We start from the raw sequence: 19,345 nt of genomic DNA on the forward strand, positions 1-19,345 counted from the left end.
AGATTGGTACCCTGGGGGAGCTGGATCCAGTGAAATAATCTTAGAATAATATTTTTGTTGAAAGGACTGGGGGAGCTGGATCCAGTGAAATAACCTTAGAATAATATTTTTGTTGAAAGGACTTTAAGATCCTTTGGTCCTAAACCTTTTTTACATTTTGGGGAAACTGAGTCCCAGAGAGGAGAAGTGACCTACCCAGCATGGTGAATGTGGGGCCTCTCCATTTACCATAGGATTCCTTTGCACTGTTTGAGAACCAGGGCTGTGTCTCATTTGTCCAAATTTGGTGACTGGATGTAGGAGAGGATTAAGAACAATGTCCAAGGTTTCTTGTTTGAGTGTTGCAGTGGGTGGCAGTGGTATATTTGAGAAGGGGAACACGAGCGAGAGCCTTTTTAGGGAAAGAGGCACTGAGCCAAAAACTCATTTAGTCCTCACCAAACCCCTATGAAGTAGGAGCTGTTATTATCCCCATTTTACAGATTAGGAAACTGAGGCACAAAGATGTTTAGGGACTTGCCCAAAGACACAGCTAGGAAGTGGTGGGACCTAGATATTAAGCTGGCAGTTGAACTCAACCTTTAACCATTACATCATTCTGCCCTTACTCAGCAGACCACACCACCCTACTCTACCAATGCCGAGTTTGATTTTGGAAGTGTTGTGGTTTACATACCCTGAGACATCCACTTCACTCCATTTGTGCCCGGAGCTTTTGTAACAGGCTCCAGTGGTCTCCCTATCTTCTTCCTTGTTCCTCTCCAAACCATTCTCCACACTGCAGCCAGAAAGGATATTTTACAACAGTTCCAATGTCGCCCCCTCTTAAAACTCTTCAAAGGCCACCCATTGTTCTTAGAATAGAGACTGAAATTCTTACCTGGCTCACAAGGCATGATTTGGTCCCTGCCCACTTTTCTAGCCTCATCTCTTATCAGGTCCTCTGTTCCCCAATTTGCGCCTTCCTGTCTTGTTGATCCAGCAAGCTCTCCCACCCACAGCCTTCGCACCTTCTGTTCTCCACACTGGAACGCTCCCGGAGGTTTCTCTCCCCTGACATCCACCTCGATAATTCTCCTCGGGCTTTAAAAGCTCAGCTCAAACTGAGTCACTTCTTTGAGATTTTACATTTACTAGGAAGGCTGATATGTTTACATGATCAGCGTCAGTTTCCCCCACTAAACTGTGAGTGCCCCCATTGCAGGAATCTTGTCCATCCGGTTCACCACTGCACCCACAGCACCCACCAAGATGCCTGGTCCACAGAGGACGTGCAATAAATATCTGTAGACTGAGTTAAATCCAACTCGACAGCGAAGGGGGTGGTTGGATGGCGAGTCCATAGCCCAGGAGAGAGATTTCTGGGCTGTAAATAAAGATTGGAGGGGTCGCCCAAGCGGTGTGCGGACAAGAGATTTGTAACTAATCCCAAGATAAACAGTAACGTGGCTCACAGTCGCTGCGCAAAGATGCGGCGGGCTCTCCTCCGCCTGGCTGTGGCTTACAGGGCGCTGTCCACCTCGGGGGTCTGAGCCCCTTCCGTAAAAGACGGAGAGGGACCAACTCAAAGGACCACCCCCTGCCCCGGCCCCCGTGACCTTCCCCGCCCACTCCGGGCCTTTCTCCAATAGCTGAGGACAACGGCTCCCTGGGCACCGCCTCTTCCGTCCGCGGAACCGGAAGTGTGGCGGGAGCGCCGGAAGTTGAAGGGAGTTTCCTGCGACCTCGGCTTCCTCAACATGGCAGCGCCCTTATCAGTGGAGGTGGAGTTCGGGTGAGTCACAGAGTTGGGGGCGCCGTGGGGATGGATTGAAGTCTTCAGGCCCAGAGCTCCTCTCCCTCTGCTTTGGGGCCTGTCATGACCGAATCTCTGAGGTTTCTGGCGCGTTCTTTGAGCTACGCCATCCGCCTCGGAGGGTCTGAAAGGCTCGGTCTCCTTTGGCGACGAGGCCGTAAGTCCGGGAATAGAGGCGCACGTCCGGGCGTGGAGGTGCGCTCCGGACACTCTTCAGTGCCCTCTACCCTGCCGGACTCAAAAGGCGTGATGGTTAACAGGCGGGCTCCCCACCTTCTTTGCCAATCCCGTTTTGGACCAGGCCCGTGTGTCTGGCACCTGATCTAGAGCCGAGAAGGACCACCCTACACTCCTGCATTCTGTTTTTCTGGCAGCAAGTCCACTTAACGGTTCTTGAAGCCTTGATTCTCGTGGGATGTGTGGCCAAGACGAGACTCCTTCTCTTTCGCAAGATTTGGGGTGTTAAACATACCTGAGCCCCTTTTAGGACGTTGAGTAAATTTACTGAGTCTGTTTGCAGTCAGGTGGAGATATAGGGATAAGGTAGTGCAGTGGAGAAGACTAACCCTGACAGTACAGTATGCACAGATGAAAAGTACAGGAATTGGAGGCTGCATACCAATAGCTGAAGAAACACTGATCAGGGAGGATGTCTCCTCAAACCACTATTTTCTGTCCTCTATATCTGATTTCAGAGCTCAGAGAAACTGCAGAGCTTAGAAGGCAAAGAAACTGAGACCCTAAGAGATGGGTGGTGTAATTTCCAGTCATATGGAAGCTGTGTGTGTGTGAGAGAGAGAGTGTGTGTGTGGGTGTGGGGGGGGGGGGGTACTGTAAACAAGCCAAGGCTTATGTGAAAGGAAAAGTCTGAAATGGGAATCTAAAACCTCTGTCCCTAAATGCCTTTTCTTATATTGGATGTCCCCAGTTTCTTTCATGCTTTCCCTTCATTGGGTAGTTTATTCACTAGTCATTTATTGAGTGCCTACCATGTGCCAGGCAGTGAGCCAGACACTGAGGATACAAAGATAAATAGAACTCTGTCCATGTTCTCCAGTGTTCAGCATTTCTGTCCCTTAGGAGGAGGCAGTCTCATGAATGTTAAATGCATTTTAATTGATGATGTTGTCTAGTCCCTTGGATCCAGTTAGAACCATACTGGTTTGGACTCCTGACTATTTTGCTTCACTGACCCAGCCATGGCCCCCATAGCATAGAGGTTCTAGGAGATCCCTACTGCTTTGACAGGCCTTAGCCGAGCTGAAAATGGGAAAGCTGCCGACTGCCAATGTTAATTTAAGGTTTATCTACAGCCAACCTAACCTTTCAGTCTCACTGAGTCAGACATGGTATTTGTTGAACAAAAATGTCTTCTGTCTGTCAGCAGTAGGGAATTCCTGTGAAGAAGATATGGTCCTTGCCCTCCAGAACTTATAGACTAGCTTAATTACCCCGTTTCTGGCCGGACTATGTCTAGCCTCAGCCTCCCTTATCCCCAAGAGCAACAGTGAGCCCCAACAAGGCATGACAACATTCCTGCACCCTTTTACCCACCTCCTAACACCTCCATCCACCACCACAGTGTCCCATGAGAATCACAGCCTCTCAGGAAAGCAGGAATGCCCAAGATGCATACCAAACCCAGATACCTTCTCTTTTCTCAGTGCCTGGTTTTGTCTCTGGCCTTTCTTTAATTTCCTACGTTTCTTAGCAGACTCCCCTCACCCTTCACTCTGAACCTTAGCAGATTTGCATAGAAGCTGCCACTGTGATCCTTGAAGAGTCTAGGTGAGGACTTGGCCTCTCCCCCTTGGGCAGATGTCCTCCCAGTCCCACCAGCTCTGATCCAGACCACTCATACCTTTCTCACTCTTATCAGTTCTGCCATCCTTTGTCTTCCCTCCTGAACTGTCCTGAGCAGACCATTTTCTTCGGTCACACAGGATTCTAAGTCTGTAGTATAGATGTGTTTTGTTCCTCTGGTGCAGATGTGAGATTCCCTCCTCCTTTTCTCTTTTCCTCCTTCCTGAGCCTGGAGGTATTGACAAAGGGAGGGAACGAAGTTAGAGAAGAAGTGGGAGAAATGGGCATTTTCACTCATGACAAACTGAGTGCCTGTTGTGTGTCAGGCCTTGTTTTAGGCAGAGCTTGCATTCCAACTGGTAGAGGGGAAATAAATTTTAAAAAAATGTAAAGAATGTAAGATAAGCCCAGCCGGTGTGGCTCAGTAGTTGAGCATCAACCTGTGAACCAGGAGGTCACGGTTCGATTCCTGGTCAGGGCACATGCCCGGGTTGCAGGCTCTATCCCCAGTAGGAGGGTGCAGGAGGCAGCCGATCAAGGATTCTCTCTCATTGATGTTTCTATCTCCATCTCTCTCCCTTTCTGAAACCAATAAAAATATGTTCATATATGTATTTATGTTTGTTTGTGTGTGTGTGTGTTTGTGTGTGTGTATGTATATGTGTGTATGATAAGAAGATGATAAGCTAGAAAAAGTGAAGGCAATTTTGGGAATGTCTATACCAGTCACTGGTACCAAGAAACACTCCCACCAAGAATTGGGGAGTGGACGAAAGATGAGGTATCTTAAGATACAATTCCTTAATTGACTCTGAAGAGCAAACCCTGTCAGACATAAAAGAGTCTGGCTTTGGTTCTCTAATGGGGCCAAAACAGGTCCCTTGCCTGCCTCTCTGTATCGCTCCAGGGGCTGGGCACACCTTATTCCCCTCCAGGTGTGCTGACAGCAGAAACCCCTCTGGGTGAGCTAGTGAACCCAGCGGTGACAGGTCACTCTCTGGTTCTCTCTTCATCTGCTTGTAAAGGGAAAAACAGACTCAGCCTCTGAGCCTGGCACCACCAGGTTTGGCCATTCTTGGTTGTTTGCCTGGGTCCCAATGTCTCCAGCTCCCACCCCTTTTCTCTGACCCCCCAATTTCCGAGCCCCTTGCCTGTGGCCCTCCCCCACCCCAGCTGCTGCATGTGCCAGCCCCCACCCAGGAGAGAACGAGGCTCTTGGAAGGGGATAAATGGAGGCTCTGTGCAGGCTTGCAGCTGAAATGGCCCTGCGCGCCGCCACAGATGGGCCTCCTCTCCCCCTCCACATTTCTGCATCAACAAAGCATAACCTTGTTTGGATGACAGTCGCCCCATGTTTCCCCCATGACAATGCTTGCCTTGCCTTTGCCTCCCAGCGGAATGTCTCAGGACATCTCTGTTCTCTGAAATTGGGAAAGAGTGGTAGGGTGGGAGGCCTCGCATCTTGTCAAAGGCCTGTTAACGCCTTCTCAGTTAAGTTCCACATGGAGTCTGCGATGGAATCTGGAGACCCAGGGGGAGAGCAAGGTGGGGCACCGAAAGAGTCCTGGTGTCCACATCATCAGCCCAGGCTTCTGGAGTTGTCTCTGAGCATCTCTGCCGAACCAGCCTTCCCTTGTCTGGTGCTGGCACACACAAGTGAACCAAATTCTGCCTCAAGGGGCTTTCTGACCTTTGGGGGTCTTGTGTGTTTTTTCTGCTAAGGCTGCCAGGGCTAAGCAGAAACCAGTTAGACTTCAAAGCCTAGTTCAGCCACTGCCTCTGTGTCTTTAGACAAGTCACTGCTTCAGGCTTCGGCTTCTCCATTGGATGGCGTTAATAATGTCTACCTCCCTTCTTCCTTCCCTGGGATGCCCTGAGGATGAAATGAGATGAAGAATGGTCTTGTAAATTGCTAAACCTGGTGAAATCTCTTACCCTCCGGCACTGTGGTGTGCCGCTAGGCCAGCAGTGGTTGGCACAGCAGGGACATTTCACACCCTCACCTGGCCAGAGGAAACCCCTCAACACATACAGGGTCTGCAGTGTGACTCGTGGTGGCTTCTCCACGTTTTTGTAGATGGAAAGGCTGAGGCTTGATAACATGGAGTCACATGCCCGGGGTCTGGGTGTCAGGCAGGGGTGGAGGCTGGTCTCCATCTCGAGGCGGAAAGCACCAACCTGAACCTGTATGCTAAGCTGCCTCTTGAGAAAGCAGAGGAGTAAAAACAGGAGTCTGCAAATTGGATACTTGGTTATTGGTAAAAATGACTTATATCCTACTTTTCCACATCAGGAAGTCACATTTGAGAATCAGTCACCGGTACCCAGGGTGTTCCTAAACCTTGGATCTCGGCATCTCGTGGGCTTCGGTGCCAGCCCCCGCCTCAGTTTTCATTCTCAGCTGGGTGTTTGTGGAACTGACCTGGCTGTCTTTCTCTGGCCCTCCTTTGCAGAGGTGGCGCGGAGCTCCTGTTTGACGGTGTAAAAAAACATCAGGTCACCTTGCCTGGACAGGAGGAGCCCTGTGAGTATGCGTATCTGAGCCCCTCTCTGGGGTACACTGGGCAGGCGTCTACAGGGTCATTCAACCCCGTTCAAGTGGGAATAGGTCAGAATTCCTGGCCAGAGGGAAGGAGGAAGAGAGATCACCAGAGTACCCTTCGCCATCCTCTCTCAGACCAGCCAGCTTTGCAGGAGGGTGGTGGTGTACCTAAGTCTTTATGAATGTGGGTTAAGTGTGTATCCCCTTAGGACAGTGGTCGGCAAACTCATTAGTCAGCAGAGCCAAATATCAACAGTACAAAGATTGACATTTCTTTTGAGAGCCAAATTTTTTAAACTTAAACTTCTTCTAACGTCACTTCTTCAAAATAGACTTGCCCAGGCCGTGGTCTTTTGTGGAAGAGCCACACTCAAGGGGCCAAAGAGCCGCATGTGGCTCGCGAGCCACAGTTTGCCGACCACGGCCTTAGGACCTTAGGCCAGTGCCCTCACCTCTCTTAGATTTAGTGTTCTTATCTGTGAAGTGGGCATGGTAATCTCTAGCTCTCACAGTTGCTAAAGGGAGCATCTTTATTAATTTAATTTTAAAAATATTTCCTTTATTGATTTTAGAGAGAGAGGAAGGAAGAGAGAAACATCAATTTGTTGTTCCACTTATTTATGCATTCATTTGTTGCTCTTGTATGTGGCCTGACCAGGAATTAAACCCGCAATCTTGGTGTATCAGAATAATGCTTTAACCAGCCAAGCTACTTGGCCAGGGCTAAAGGAGCATCTTTGTTATTATTACTAGAGGCCCAGTGCACGAAATTCGTGTGGGGGGAGGGATCCCTCAGCACGGCCTTCACCCTCTCCAATCCGGGATCCCTCTTGCAATCTGGGACCGCTGGCTCCTAATCGCTCGCCTGCCTGCCTGCCTGCACCCCTAACCACTCACCTGCCTGCCTTATCACCCCTAACTGCCTCTGCTTGCCGGCCTGATCGCCCCCTAACTGCCCCCCTGCTGGCCTGGTCGCCCCCTAACTGGTCCCCTGCCGGCTTGGTCACTCCCTAACTGCCCCCTGTCAGCCTGGTTGCCCCATAACTGCCCCCCTGCCGGCCTGGTCGCCCCATAACTGTCCGGAAGGAAGTTGGACGTCAGGAAGATGTCTGGTTGACCCGGTCTAATTAGCATATTACCCTTTTATTAGTATAGATATGGCAGCAGAGAAATGTTCTCATGAAGGTGGGTAGTCTTCACCGAGAATGGGAAAATGCACGTGGGCTCTCATTATGGTAAGAGGATTTAGATGAGAAGAAGATACCCAGCCAAAAAGGAAGCTGGAGGAGGGAGGATCACTGAGGGAGACAATGGGCTTTTTTCATTTGTCCATTTAAATACTTGTTCATCTTTCTTTAACAAACATACACTGAGCACTTCCTGTGCGGCAGACCATGTACCAGGCACTGGGGAGACAGCCATGAATGAGAGCCAGTCCCTGCCTTCAAACTCAGGGGGTCGGGGGGTTGAAGAGGTCCAGCTGGGTAAATACCAGTGTAGCCTAGAGGCAGGGTGGTATCACCGTGGAGATACACCACATTCCTAGCAGTGGGTCCTCGCCAGAGAAGAATACTCAGGACTGAGAGCCCATTTTACCTAGGGCCTAGGCGCTTCAGGGGAGAAGAGGAAATCAGTCATTAGGAGGCAGGGGAATGAGGTTCCTGGAGGCAGGCAGAGGAAAAGTCAGTGAGGTTTGACAGGATTCTTCTGGAACTGGATGTTCATCTGCCAGGAATCAAACAATTATTCCCCAAATTCCCTGGCTGCCAAGGCTATCTCTGATCCTCCTTCGGGTCTGAGAGCAGTGGCACAAGGTAGGTCTATGTGCCACACTCAGAGGTTGGGGGACACTCACCAAGGAACAGGGCACTGCCCCCTTTCAGCTGGTGGTGGGTATGAGGCTGGGGTTAAATGTCAGGGTTGTGGGATTGTGTGTGTCCTTGGTAGGGAAAGAGCCAGGGTGAGGAAGGTGACTGTTTCTTTCTTTGACAGATGGCCATGCAACTTTGGGAGGGAACAAGAGGCTCTCAGAAGAAGCCTTAAAGACCTGGCTGGGCAGTGATTAAAATACCACAAATTATTATTTATTTACCCCTGCATTTGCATGGCACGAATGTCCCCAAGTTTAATAATTCCAGCCCTTTTTATTCCTTCATTGGCCAAATGCTCACCGAATGGTAGTACTTTATTCTTTCCTGTAGTTGGCCTGTATTATTTTGAGTGCCTCCTTTGTGCCAGGCATAGTACTAGTTACTGGGCATTCGGTGCTAGTGAAACAGATATGGTTCTTGCCCTAATAATGGAGCTTACGGAAGTGGTACCAGGCAATAAATAAGTAAATACATACATGTATAGCTGTACAAGTGGTTGTCACGGGCATAAGAGCAAAAGGGTGCTGTGAATTAGACAACAGGTGGTCAGGGAAGGTCTCTTTAAAGAGGTGACCTGGAGGCTAAGTCCTGAAGGATGACTTAGCCTTAATAAATGGGAGGGACAGCAGAGGATCGGGGGCCTGCTTCAGGCAAAGCAGATAGCACTTGGGAAGGCCCCCTGGTGAAAGGCCTCAGAATGGTCAAGGAACTGAAAGAAGTCCAGTGTCATGAGGGGCACATGCTGAGTTTGGCTTGGTTGGCAAAGCCCCAATTGGTTGTGCAAATAATTGTCACAGATTCCTAGGCGGTAGCTATCATTCCATTTTTAAAAGTGACCACCCAAACTCAGGTGTCACGTGTCTTACTCCAAGTCTATACAATTATTTATTTTTTTAAATGTATTTTATTGATTTTTTACAGAGAGGAAGGGAGAGGGATAGCGAGTTAGAAACATCGATGAGAGAGAAACATCGACCAGCTACCTCCTGCACACTCCCCACTGGGGACGTGCCCACAACCAAGGCACACGCCCTTGACCGGAATCGAATCTGGGACCCTTGAGTTCGCAGGCTGATGCTCTATCCACTGAGCCAAACCAGTTAGGGTCATACAGTTATTTAAATGGCAGAGCTGGGATTCAGAACCAGATTTCAGGGTCTCCAGAGTCCTTGCATAGTGCCTCTAACTCATCATCATTTACCCTAAGAGGCTCCCTGACTAAGGTAACATCTCACACCTGCAGTGTACTTTCCAGTTTTTACACTTTCATTCTTTTATATTCATGCTTTCAACAGCTACTTATTTTGATTCTCATAATGACCCCAGTAAATATTATCCGTCATCAAGGAAACCAAACCAAGAGAAAGGAGACCTGTCCAGAGTTACTCAAGTAGGGAGGGTGGGCTAACCAGGTTTTTGATCCCTCACCCTCCATTAGCTGCTTACAGGGCAGGTGGGGCCTAGCCTCCCCACTCCGGAATGAAAGGAAAGGAGACGGGAGGGAGCGGGAACGGGCCCTTGGCTCAGTCTTTGGGCCCTTGGCTGTTACTCTACTTCTGGTTCCCGTTGTTGCCCTGCTGTGCCCAGAGGCTTGGGTCACATCGCAGCCACAGAGCTGGTTGGCAGCGGCCAGGCCTTACCCTGGCACACGGGAGCCCAGCAGTTGCCACTGGGAGAGTCTTACTCTTCTCCCAGGCCCGTGCCCAGATCTGTTGTCTGGCAGCCTTCCCAGCCCAGGGGCTGCCACTTGGCCAAGTAGGTCCTGGAGACTCCAGCAGAGAAAATAGCAGCCATAAGTTTATGGGTTGTGACAAGTCTCACAAACAAGGAAACTCCAGGGCCCTGGGTCTTGGGCCAGGGGACAGCTTCCAACCCGGCCAGTTTGGGAGAAGAGGATGGGCAAAGCCAAAGTGGGTGAAACGGCAAGAGAGGAGCCCTGGCACTGCACAATAGCACGTCACTTCTTTCTGCGAGCCTGGTGTCCCGGCTGTAAAATGGGAGGTTGGCCTAGATTTCATCTTCATTGATTGGTTATCTATTTGACATCTACATTTTGGAAACATTACTTTCAAAGCAAGTATGCAATTCTGGGGAGCAGGGGTGGGGATCATCTGGCCTGTGGGCCATAGAGGGCCCAGGAAATCATTTAGTCTGGCCCTGCCGAGGCATTAGGAGTGAGTTCATTAAATGTTTGACCAAATATAAGAGGTAATTTTTAAGTTGATAAATTTGTATGGCCCACAAATGATGTTGTAAATATACACATGGCCTTCGGCAGAAGAAAGGTTCCCCACCCCTGTTGTAGGGCGACATCTTAATAGCCATTTCCATGGGACAGGTCATCTGGGCACCCACCAGCTTTGGGCTTTGTGGCCGCTGGGGCTGGCTTTTATGCTTCAAGGATCCCTTCAACTCAAGGCTTCCAGCCTATGCATGGTGGTCAGTGCCTGGAGCAAACCCAAAACACCAGGGGCATTACCTGCCCTGACCCCGGGAGGAGACGTGTGGGCCTCACCTTTCCCTGCCCCTCTTCCTCTCTCCTGCCATTGTATTAAAGGCCGGCTCTCTAGGGAGGGTAGGAGCTGGAGAGAGCTCCCTGTGCTTTAAACTGCTTATTATGCATTTCACAGCCTCTCTGGGCCAGCTGTTCCTTTCTTTGCTCTCAGCCTGTTTGCAGATCCCCTCCCCACTGCCATCCTCTCCCCCAATCCCTCCCCCCCCCAGTCCCTGTGCAAAATTGCTTTTGAAAAGATCCACTTTCTGCTTAATTAAACAATGAGGAGCGTCCCTTTGCACATCTGTAAACCTCCTTCTGAGGCCAGTTTAGCCCACAAACTGCTCCTTTCTTACCCCCTTTCACTTGTAAATGGACCCTCTGATGTTCCCTCTACCCTCTCTTCTCTTTTATTCCCCCCACCCCAGCTCATTCTTTGCCCTTTTCAACTAAGGCCTGGGGTGGGCTCCCAGAAGAGCCTTGTCTTGGAGCCCAGTAGACTTGGTGGGGACTTGAGTGGTTTAACCTATGGAAGAGAAAACTCAGGGGAGCCAGGATCCATCTCTCCCAAATCTGCAAGGCAGGCATGGGGATGAGGGGACACATGTGTTGGCATGGTCCCCGGGGACCAGCCAGGCTCGGTGGGAGTGACAGGAAGATAGATTTCTGGTTGGGGGGAAACTCTCCCTGAAGCGTTCAGAGAGAGGCTGGATGAGGGTCTGTTGCAGCCAGGATTCAATATCTGATAAGACCTTGAGATTGTTCTCTTTCAGCCTGAGAATCTAGGCTTGACACTATGGGGGGGTGGGGAGTGGGGGGGCTGTCACAGTGGGTGGCCAGTGTTCCCAGACAAGGACAAGTCCCCCAGGGTGAGGGTTAGGGTGGGAGCCTTTTTAGGTGCTCTATTGCCAGCAGCTGTTAGGAGGTTCTGGTCGCCCAGAGGATAAGGACTCCTAACTCACTGGGCAAATGTACATGTGTCCTGTGTGTGTGAGGCTGTGTTGGCCTGCTGCTAGCCTTATGCCTGCGTCCTCACAGCAACTCCTTGGTGGTTGGATTATTATCCCAAATTGCCAGAGGATGACATGAGACTTAGAGGGGTAAAGTGACTTCCTACATAAGGCCACCTAGCACACACTTCCCGGCTCCAGAAACCAAATCCTTAACCACTCCGCCACAGAGCAGCAAGCAGCCCCCGTCACTCATCACTGCTTTTCCCCAATGGGCAGGCCGGGTCCAGGCCCCCTGCGCTGGCAGCCTTGTATCAGGGTGTTCCTCTCCTTCTGGGGCTGCGTGCCTAGGGGCAGTCTGGCCTCTAGCACGCAGGGCCTCGGGATGTGGTTCCTTCTAGCCGGGTTGTCCTGGCAGCATCATAGGGGTCTGAACATCTAAAATAGAGAAGGCCAGTGTCGTGGGCTCCGTCACCACTCTCCAAGTTAGTGAATCCTCCCTAGGGGGTGAGGGGGTTTCAGTTGGTTGGAGTATCGTCCCGTACACCAAAAGGTTGTGGGTTCGATTCCTGGTCAGGGCACATACCTAGGTTGCAATTCAATCCCCAGTTCAGGCATGTATGGTAGGCAACCAATTGATGTTTCTCTCTCCCTTGTTCTCTCTCTAAAATCAATAAAAGCATATCCTTGGGTGAGGATTTAAAAAAAGAAAGGTAGTGAATCGCACACAAAAATCCCAGCTAGTCCCAGCACTGTCTGATTAATGGTTGGCTGACTGTACCCCACTCTTCAAAGTGGTCTGAACATATCCCCAGGGTGCTAGGCCCCCGGGCAGAGTGTGGAAGCTCAGGGCATCAAGAAGGGCAAAAGGTACAGGTTCTTGTGAATCATAGAAGAATTACAGCATTGATATGCCAGGCACAGTGCCAAGGGCTTTATATGAATCATCTCATTCGATCCTCACAACAGCCCTAAGAGACTCTTACCAGTCCCATTTTGCAAAGAAGGAAGCTGAGGCTCATGAGATCTTTACCCAAAGTCACATAACTAGGAAGTGATGGAGTCCAGGGCTGTTCGTAAGGTTCTGTGCTGTGTGCTATGGCCAGTGCTGCGTCCTCAGAGCACCCTAGTACTGGTGACTGTCCATCTGAGCTGAATCTCGCTACGTGTGTCGAGGCAGAGAAACACGGAACACAGTTCCAGGCAGCGGGGTTCTGTGCCCTCGGAGCATAGATTTGGTGAATACCCCTGGGGTACATGGGGAGAGTGAAGTCTCTGCCAGATCTGGCCCCTGACACTGCTCATGCCAACCTTCCTGCCTTCTCTGTTCTGTTACCTTGAACCTGCCAATTCCCTCCTGCCTCAGGTCTTCCCATATGTTCTTCCTTCTGCTCCCCCATCCTACCCTACTCATTCTTCAGGCCTCAGCTTCAATGTCAACATCCTCAGAAAAGCTTTCCCCAATCCTACACAAAGGAGCATTTATCATCACTCATTAAATAAGTAATGTCTGGCTTCCCTGCTGGCCTGTCAGCTCCATGAGGGTAGGCCATGTCTGTCTTGCTCACCGCCATCTCCCTAGCACCTGGCACTACTAGTTGCTCAGTAAATATTTATCTTGAGAATGATTGCATGGGATCCCAGCAGGAAAAACACCCTCTGTGGCAGTGGGAAGGCAGGAGGACACAGCGGGAAGGTAAAAGTGAGATTCCCCAGAGCCATCCTCAAGCCACCAGCCCCTGACTCTGCTTAACCCTTCCTCCTCCCCTGGGTGCCTTTGGAAGCCGACCATCTGGCTTGGAGGCCATTTGCATATTGTCTGGGCCTCAGCAAGCCTAGCAAGATGTCCCTGGGGGGGGGGGGGGGGGGGTTTGAGGCCAGGCCTAGTGGCCCTTGCAGCCTGCTCTGAGTCCCATCTCTCCCCACCCCCAAATCCAGGCATGGGGGAACAATAAGAATGGTGATGCGGTGGCCTCACCATGGTAACAGGTTATCAAGAATGTGGGCAGGCCTGAGGGGTGCAGTGGAGGGAGGGAATGACCTCAGCAAAGAGGAGCATCATGATAAATGAGCCAGCACCGGCAGCAGACTCACCCCGAGCCCACCCCTCTGGGACTCCAGGATGGTGCCATCACTCTGATGACCCCGACATGACTACTAGCCACCCCCCACCCACTCCCCACACACACACCCCAGCATCTCCAGAGTGAAATAGAAGCCCCTTTCCTTTTACACAACTGGGGCTGGTTCTGTACAGGACGGCCAGGTTGTGGAGGTGCAGCTGGTGGCCCTCAGGCCAGGCACTGCCCAGTCCCTCTCAGTGCCTCTGCACACACCGGCAGAACCCTGCCGCCAGGGCTGGCTGATGGATGTGTCAGACTCCGGCGGCTCTATCGAGCGGCCACAAGATGTATGGGCTGGCGGCCCACCAGACAGTGCCAAGATGGAGGCCAAGGGGAAACCTCTGAAGCGCAGGCCTCGGGGGAGCACAGCCAGACAGCCCAATGGACTGCAGCTAGTTGGAGGCAACGCTCCCCGTCCCTGCCCACTCCGAGGACCATGACTCCAGTCTGCTTTGTCTGAAAGGAATTTTTAAGGTGGCGGTCTCAGTCCATGGACACTGCCCATGGTCCCGGGCTCTTCTGGCATATGATCCAGGGAAGTTGGCATGGAGCAGAGTGAGCCAGTCGGACCAGTGTGCAGTTGCTCCAGGGAGGGTGGTATGCAGGCCATTGAGAGTGTCTTACAACCCCCAGCAACGCTGGTCCTGTGTGTGACATGCTGCTGGGCCTACCTTGCCCCAGCAGCCTTTCCCTCACCAGCGTGCCAGGACTGACTCTACGCTCATTGCCTGGGCCCTTCTCCAGCTTGGCCTGAGACATTGCCTCAGGGTGGGGGTGACTAGCTAGCCCAAGCCCTCCACTGGCTTCCCCAACACTAGGGGTCTCCTTGGCCTTCAGTCCTGGAGTTGTCTCTGGCAGAGAAGGAGCTCCTGCCGCCTCAGGAGACAGTCCGTTGAGGAGCAGTAGTTGAGAGCCATGGCATCCGAGGAGCTTATAGCGCCAGGTTTCAGTGTGCCTAGGAAAGGAGAGGTGACCCTGGGACAGTGGCCCGGAGCCTCCGCATAATGTGCAAAGAGCTAGGTGGCCGTCCCACAACAAAGCGGCAGATGTCGGTGTCCGGAGGAGCAGGAGAGGCCCATTCGGCCCTGAATCTCTTGCCTCTTCAGGGTGCTGCCCACAGCCCAGGGAGGGGAGGGCTCTGTGAAGGGGAGTTGGGGGGCAGTGATTTGTCAGCTCTCTGCTGGTGAAGGATCCTTCTCTCCCTCTGCTGGAGGAAATTAACTGATGGTATCAGCTCAGCAATTGTTTCTCTCCCCTCACAAAGGGAAATATATGCAGACCCCTCCAGGAGCAAAGCGGAATCCTCCCCCCGGGACTGGCTGGGCAGAGGAAGGTGGAGGGGGCTCTTCAGGGCCCTCTCAGAAGCCGGTCTGTGGCAGCTCCAGACCAGTTTTCAGGACTCATGGGTGGGGCTGTCTCCCAACCCTTCAGATGTTCCTCCTGCTGCCTGCCTTGAGTCCCCATTGCCTCTTGAGGCCTTCAGTAAGCTAGGTGACACTTCCTCTGGAGACCTTCCTGGCAGGCCACTGGCCTCTGCTAACCCACTCCCTCACCTTGGGAATCCACGAGTTCAGGGGCATGACAGCCTGCTCTGAAGAGCCATGTTCGCTGCCTTCTGGTGCGGCCAGGCACCGGTCAGCGGGAACAATTTGGCTTTGACAGTAGTTTGTTCTGTGCCTTCCTCCAGGGGACATCCGGAACCTCCTTGTCTGGATCAAGAAGAATTTGCTGAAAGAGCGGCCAGAGCTGTTCATCCAGGGAGACAGTGTGTGAGTCCCTTTCTTCCCTCCCCTGAGGGGGGTGGGCAGAGGGAAGGAGGTCTGAGCCCCTCGCTGTGTGTTCAGCCACCGCCTTCTCCGTTCCTGTTGTCTCCTTTGTCACCCCCTGACCCTCTGAGGAAAGCTTTCACTTTCTTGTTACCACACGATGGTTGGGGACTTTTTAAACACCCCGGTCAGGACACTGATAAATTTCTCCCGGTCACAAACCTCCTTCCGGTTGCCACACACTTGCTGTGGAACCTTAGGCAAGTTACTTCACTTCTCTAGGCCTCTGCTACGTGCTCGGTTCAGAAGTCCTGAGGAAAAGAAGCTGCCCGGGGTCCCTTTCATTCCTTGACAGTCTAGAACTTTCTGTGATGATGGAAGTGTTCTATATCTGTGCTGTCCAAGATGGTAGCTGCTGGGCACGTGAGCCTATTGAGCCCTGGAAATGTGGCTAGTGTGACTGAGGAACTAAATATTCACTTATTTCATGGTAATTTAAATTTAAACATGGCTAATAGATGCCATATTGAATGGCAGAGGTCAAGGATTCTAGGGGGTCACTCAGTGCATGTGCACACACAAACACACACACATTTGTGCCCACTGAAGACACCCCTGCCCTCAGCCCATAGCTCCTATATCTGCGCCAGGCCCAGCTCAGCCTCCTAGGCAAGGAGCCAGGCTCCAAGTGCACAGAAGTCACTTCTGCAACAGGCCAGCCTCAGGTGTAGAAGCGGTGGGCGGGTGCTTGTGGGACTCGTTCATCTGCGCTGAAGCAGAGGTCACCAGCAGGTCCTGGGGCATGCAGCCCCTGGCTCAGATCATGGTCCGGGAGTCATGGAGGCCACCCTCAAGGCCAGCAATGCTCCTTGGGCCACTGCCAGCAGGAGCCAGGCAAGGTACCTGTTCCAGCATCAACCTCCCCTGCCTTACACCAGGCAGGGCTGCCCGGAGGCCTTCAGGTGCTCGGAGCCACTGTTGGCCTTCCCTGGCTTGGAAGACTGAGACAGACCCTTGGAAGCATGCTGCTGCCAGTGGGCACCCCCACAGGCTCAGGCGAGAAGCCCCTCACACATCATCCCAGTTCAGCCTCGTGGGGAAGGCTCTGTCATTTGTCCATGTTCAGCAGAGGAAACTGACACTCAGAGAAACAACATGACCTGCCTGAGACCTGGGAGGTGGTGCTGGGATTGCCCTGTGGCCCCGAGGCTGTGACTGACTGACCCGTTTCCATTAGATTCAGACTCACCTCTCCTTCCTGGGAGATCTTTAACAGGAACAGCAGGAGGAAAGGCTCCCCACACTCCCCTGCAGCCCAAATGTCTGAGCCTCTGTCCTTGCTGCTGACCGCCCCCTGCCCTTCCTCCCCTGCTATTCACCACGTCTTTCCCACAGGAGGCCGGGAATTCTGGTGCTGATTAACGATGCAGACTGGGAACTGCTGGTCAGTACCTCGGGACATCCCTCCCCCACCCCTTCCCCTCACTGCTTTAGTGGGCAAGCCGGGGGCCTTTCATGAGGCCCACATAGGGTGATTGAAGAATCCTCTGTCCCACTGTAGCCTCCAAACTGAGGCTACTCCAGTCTCCCACCCCAAGAAGGGAAGAAAAGGGTAGCTGGGGGATGTGGTGAGCTGTCCTCCATCCTGGATATTTGCAAGGTGAAGTACAGGGTACCTGGTTTTCTGGTACATTCTATCCCAAAACAACTAAGTGCGCGCGCCCTCCCCCTGGCCCTCCCGACACCTGGGGAGAAACTGGGAAAGTGGCCCTGATGGTCTCCTCATTTCTCTCCTGGACCAGGGTGAGCTGGACTACCAGCTTCAGGACCAGGACAGCGTCCTCTTCATATCCACTCTGCACGGTGGCTAAGGACCCCTCTCTGTGCCTCGGCCCCTTGGAGTGGGGAGAAGAGAACAATCAGACATGCCCTTGGACCCTGCTTCCAGCTCTCCCTATCCCCCTTCGTTGCTTTCTTCCCTGATCTGTCTGTCCCCTGGGTTCCCTCTGTGCAGGGAAAAGAGGCCAGGTGCTAAAAGGAGCCTTTCGCAGGCAGGCACGTGAGCAGGGGCAGGCAGGCAGGCAGGTGCCTGGGCCCAGCACTCCCTCTCCCAGCAGCTGAGGTGGGGGAGGGTGCCCTCTGGTTTGTCAAGAGGAGAGAGGGGCTCTGGGGCCAGGTGACCCAGCTGCCTTCCACTCCTGTGTCTTAGTCCGAGCACTGAGTGACCGCTGACAAGGCGCTCAGCGCCCGGTCACAGTGTCTTCGTGGGGAAGATGGATGGCCTTAATAGCTGATGGGAGGCCCCTCCCTTCTCAACATTGGAGGAGTCCCCGCCTCAGTTTCCCCATCTGGACAGCAGAGGGCTCTGCCTGTCCCCCACCGATATCATTATGGAACCCCAGCTGGGGTCCCCTATTCAGAGCTAACCTCCCTCCCCCCCAGCAGCTGCTCTTCCAACCACACCCCTCCTTCTGCTCCCCCCCCCATCCACAGCCCTTGACCCTGGCTGGCCTTCCTCCCCCCACAGGCCACCAGATGGGCTCCTGAGACCCTCCCCCAGCAAAAGGCTGCCTGCAGCTCATTCTGGGGAGGAGGGAGGAGGGTTAACCTTGGACTAGCAAATAGAGGCCTGAAAGGGTCAGCGTGCCTCAGTTTCCTCCTCAACAACAACTGAATAAATTAGAGTATCAGAAAACAGAGCTGATACTGATGTCACAAATGTAGACTTTATCTCCCTTCCCACCGCCTGCAAGAAGCAGGAGGGGGGCAGGCAGCACCTGGTAGGCAGGGTGCTCACCCCTCCTCCCTCCATCCCCTCTGGAAGTCTTGGGGCCTCAGTGCCTGCAACAGCTGGCCTTGGGCAAATAAAAGACTAAGTTGTTTACTAGCCTTGCCTGGAGCTTTATCCATAGAAACCAATGGCACCCCACAACCCCTCGGCCATGGTCTCTGGTCCAACCTCTCTGCCCCCACCCAGGGCTTTCAGAGCTGCCCTTCACCCGAAAAGGGGGCAGGGGTTGACACCCAGACTACCCAGCCTGTCTTGCAGGGGTGACCTGACAGGCCATCGGGAGAAGGGGTGGCAGAGCCGGTGGTGCTGACCAGTCTGGGTCCCGGGAAGCACACTTCCTCACATGTCTGCCTGAGGCCGGGCTTTGTCCCACCAGCTGCAGCCAGCAGCCCCAGAACCCAGAATGGGGGGTGGCATAGATAAGACTGCTGAGCCCCTCCTTCCCAAGACCTGGAGAAAAGCTTTGGTTGCTGGAGGGAGAGATTTTAAATAAATAAATATGAGGGCAGTAACATCATCCTGCCCCAAACACTAAATGCAGTAATTTATGGTGAAACTTCTCTCACTCTGTGGGATGAAATGCCGGTTGGTTGTCCCAGCAGGGTGCTGGAGTTGGGGGGACGTGCTTGCATCACTCTCAAGGCATAAGGGACCCACACCCCCTCCACTCTGCAGGTGGAGGGCCTCTGGACCTGTGTGGGTGGAGGCAGCCATATTGGGGTTATTGGTAGGAGCTGGTCTTGGTGCTCATGAAGACCAGTGTTGGGGTCCAAAGTGCTGTCTAGAGAGGCTGTTGGACAGCCCACACTAGGTGCTGATGTCAGGGTCTCCATGGTAGGGAACAGAGCCAGGGACTTGAAATGGCCCCCCACAGCCTCAACTTTAGAGGATCAGCCTGCCCCCATCCCTGTAACCTGAGGTCCTTCCTTCCCTGCCTCCAGCCCCGCTGGACTGGCCCGTTGTCCCACCCAGGATTCCAAGTCCTGGAATCTGGGTGAGGCTTCCTTTCGCACCTTGACTGGCTGAGGGGGGTAGATATGGGATATCCCTTCCTCCACTGCACCCCATGAATGGTGCGGAGGAGTAAGGCAGAAGGACCCGGTGGGAAAACCACGTCCCGGAGGGAGACAGCGAGGGAGGCCAGCTCGGAGCCAGGGTCCACAGAATTTTGGGTCATTTTCAGTCCTGCTTCAGAGGGGTCAGGTTACCT

The 19,345-nt window shown here is 52.8% G+C and overlaps 1 protein-coding gene across 2 annotated transcripts; it reads left to right on the forward strand.

Moving 5' to 3' along the window:
* The first annotated feature begins 1,664 nt into the window (after positions 1-1,664).
* URM1 (ubiquitin related modifier 1) lies at positions 1,665-18,231 on the forward strand. Of its 2 annotated transcripts, XR_008558237.1 has the most exons (6): positions 1,665-1,774; positions 6,052-6,122; positions 15,266-15,347; positions 16,740-16,788; positions 16,906-17,004; positions 17,147-17,210. XR_008558237.1 is itself a non-coding variant. In XM_008152575.3 (5 exons), the coding sequence occupies exons 1-5, from the start codon at positions 1,740-1,742 to the stop codon at positions 17,213-17,215; spliced, it is 306 nt and encodes a 101-aa protein (XP_008150797.1). In that variant the 5' UTR covers positions 1,668-1,739; the 3' UTR covers positions 17,216-18,231. The 2 variants fall into 2 exon arrangements, 1 of the variants encoding a protein (XP_008150797.1); XM_008152575.3 differs by lacking the exon at positions 16,906-17,004 and having other exon boundaries at positions 1,668-1,774; positions 17,147-18,231.
* Positions 18,232-19,345: the final 1,114 nt, after the last annotated feature.

Source organism: Eptesicus fuscus, chromosome 15 (assembly GCF_027574615.1).
Source record: "Eptesicus fuscus isolate TK198812 chromosome 15, DD_ASM_mEF_20220401, whole genome shotgun sequence".
Classification (NCBI taxonomy): domain Eukaryota; kingdom Metazoa; phylum Chordata; class Mammalia; order Chiroptera; family Vespertilionidae; genus Eptesicus; species Eptesicus fuscus.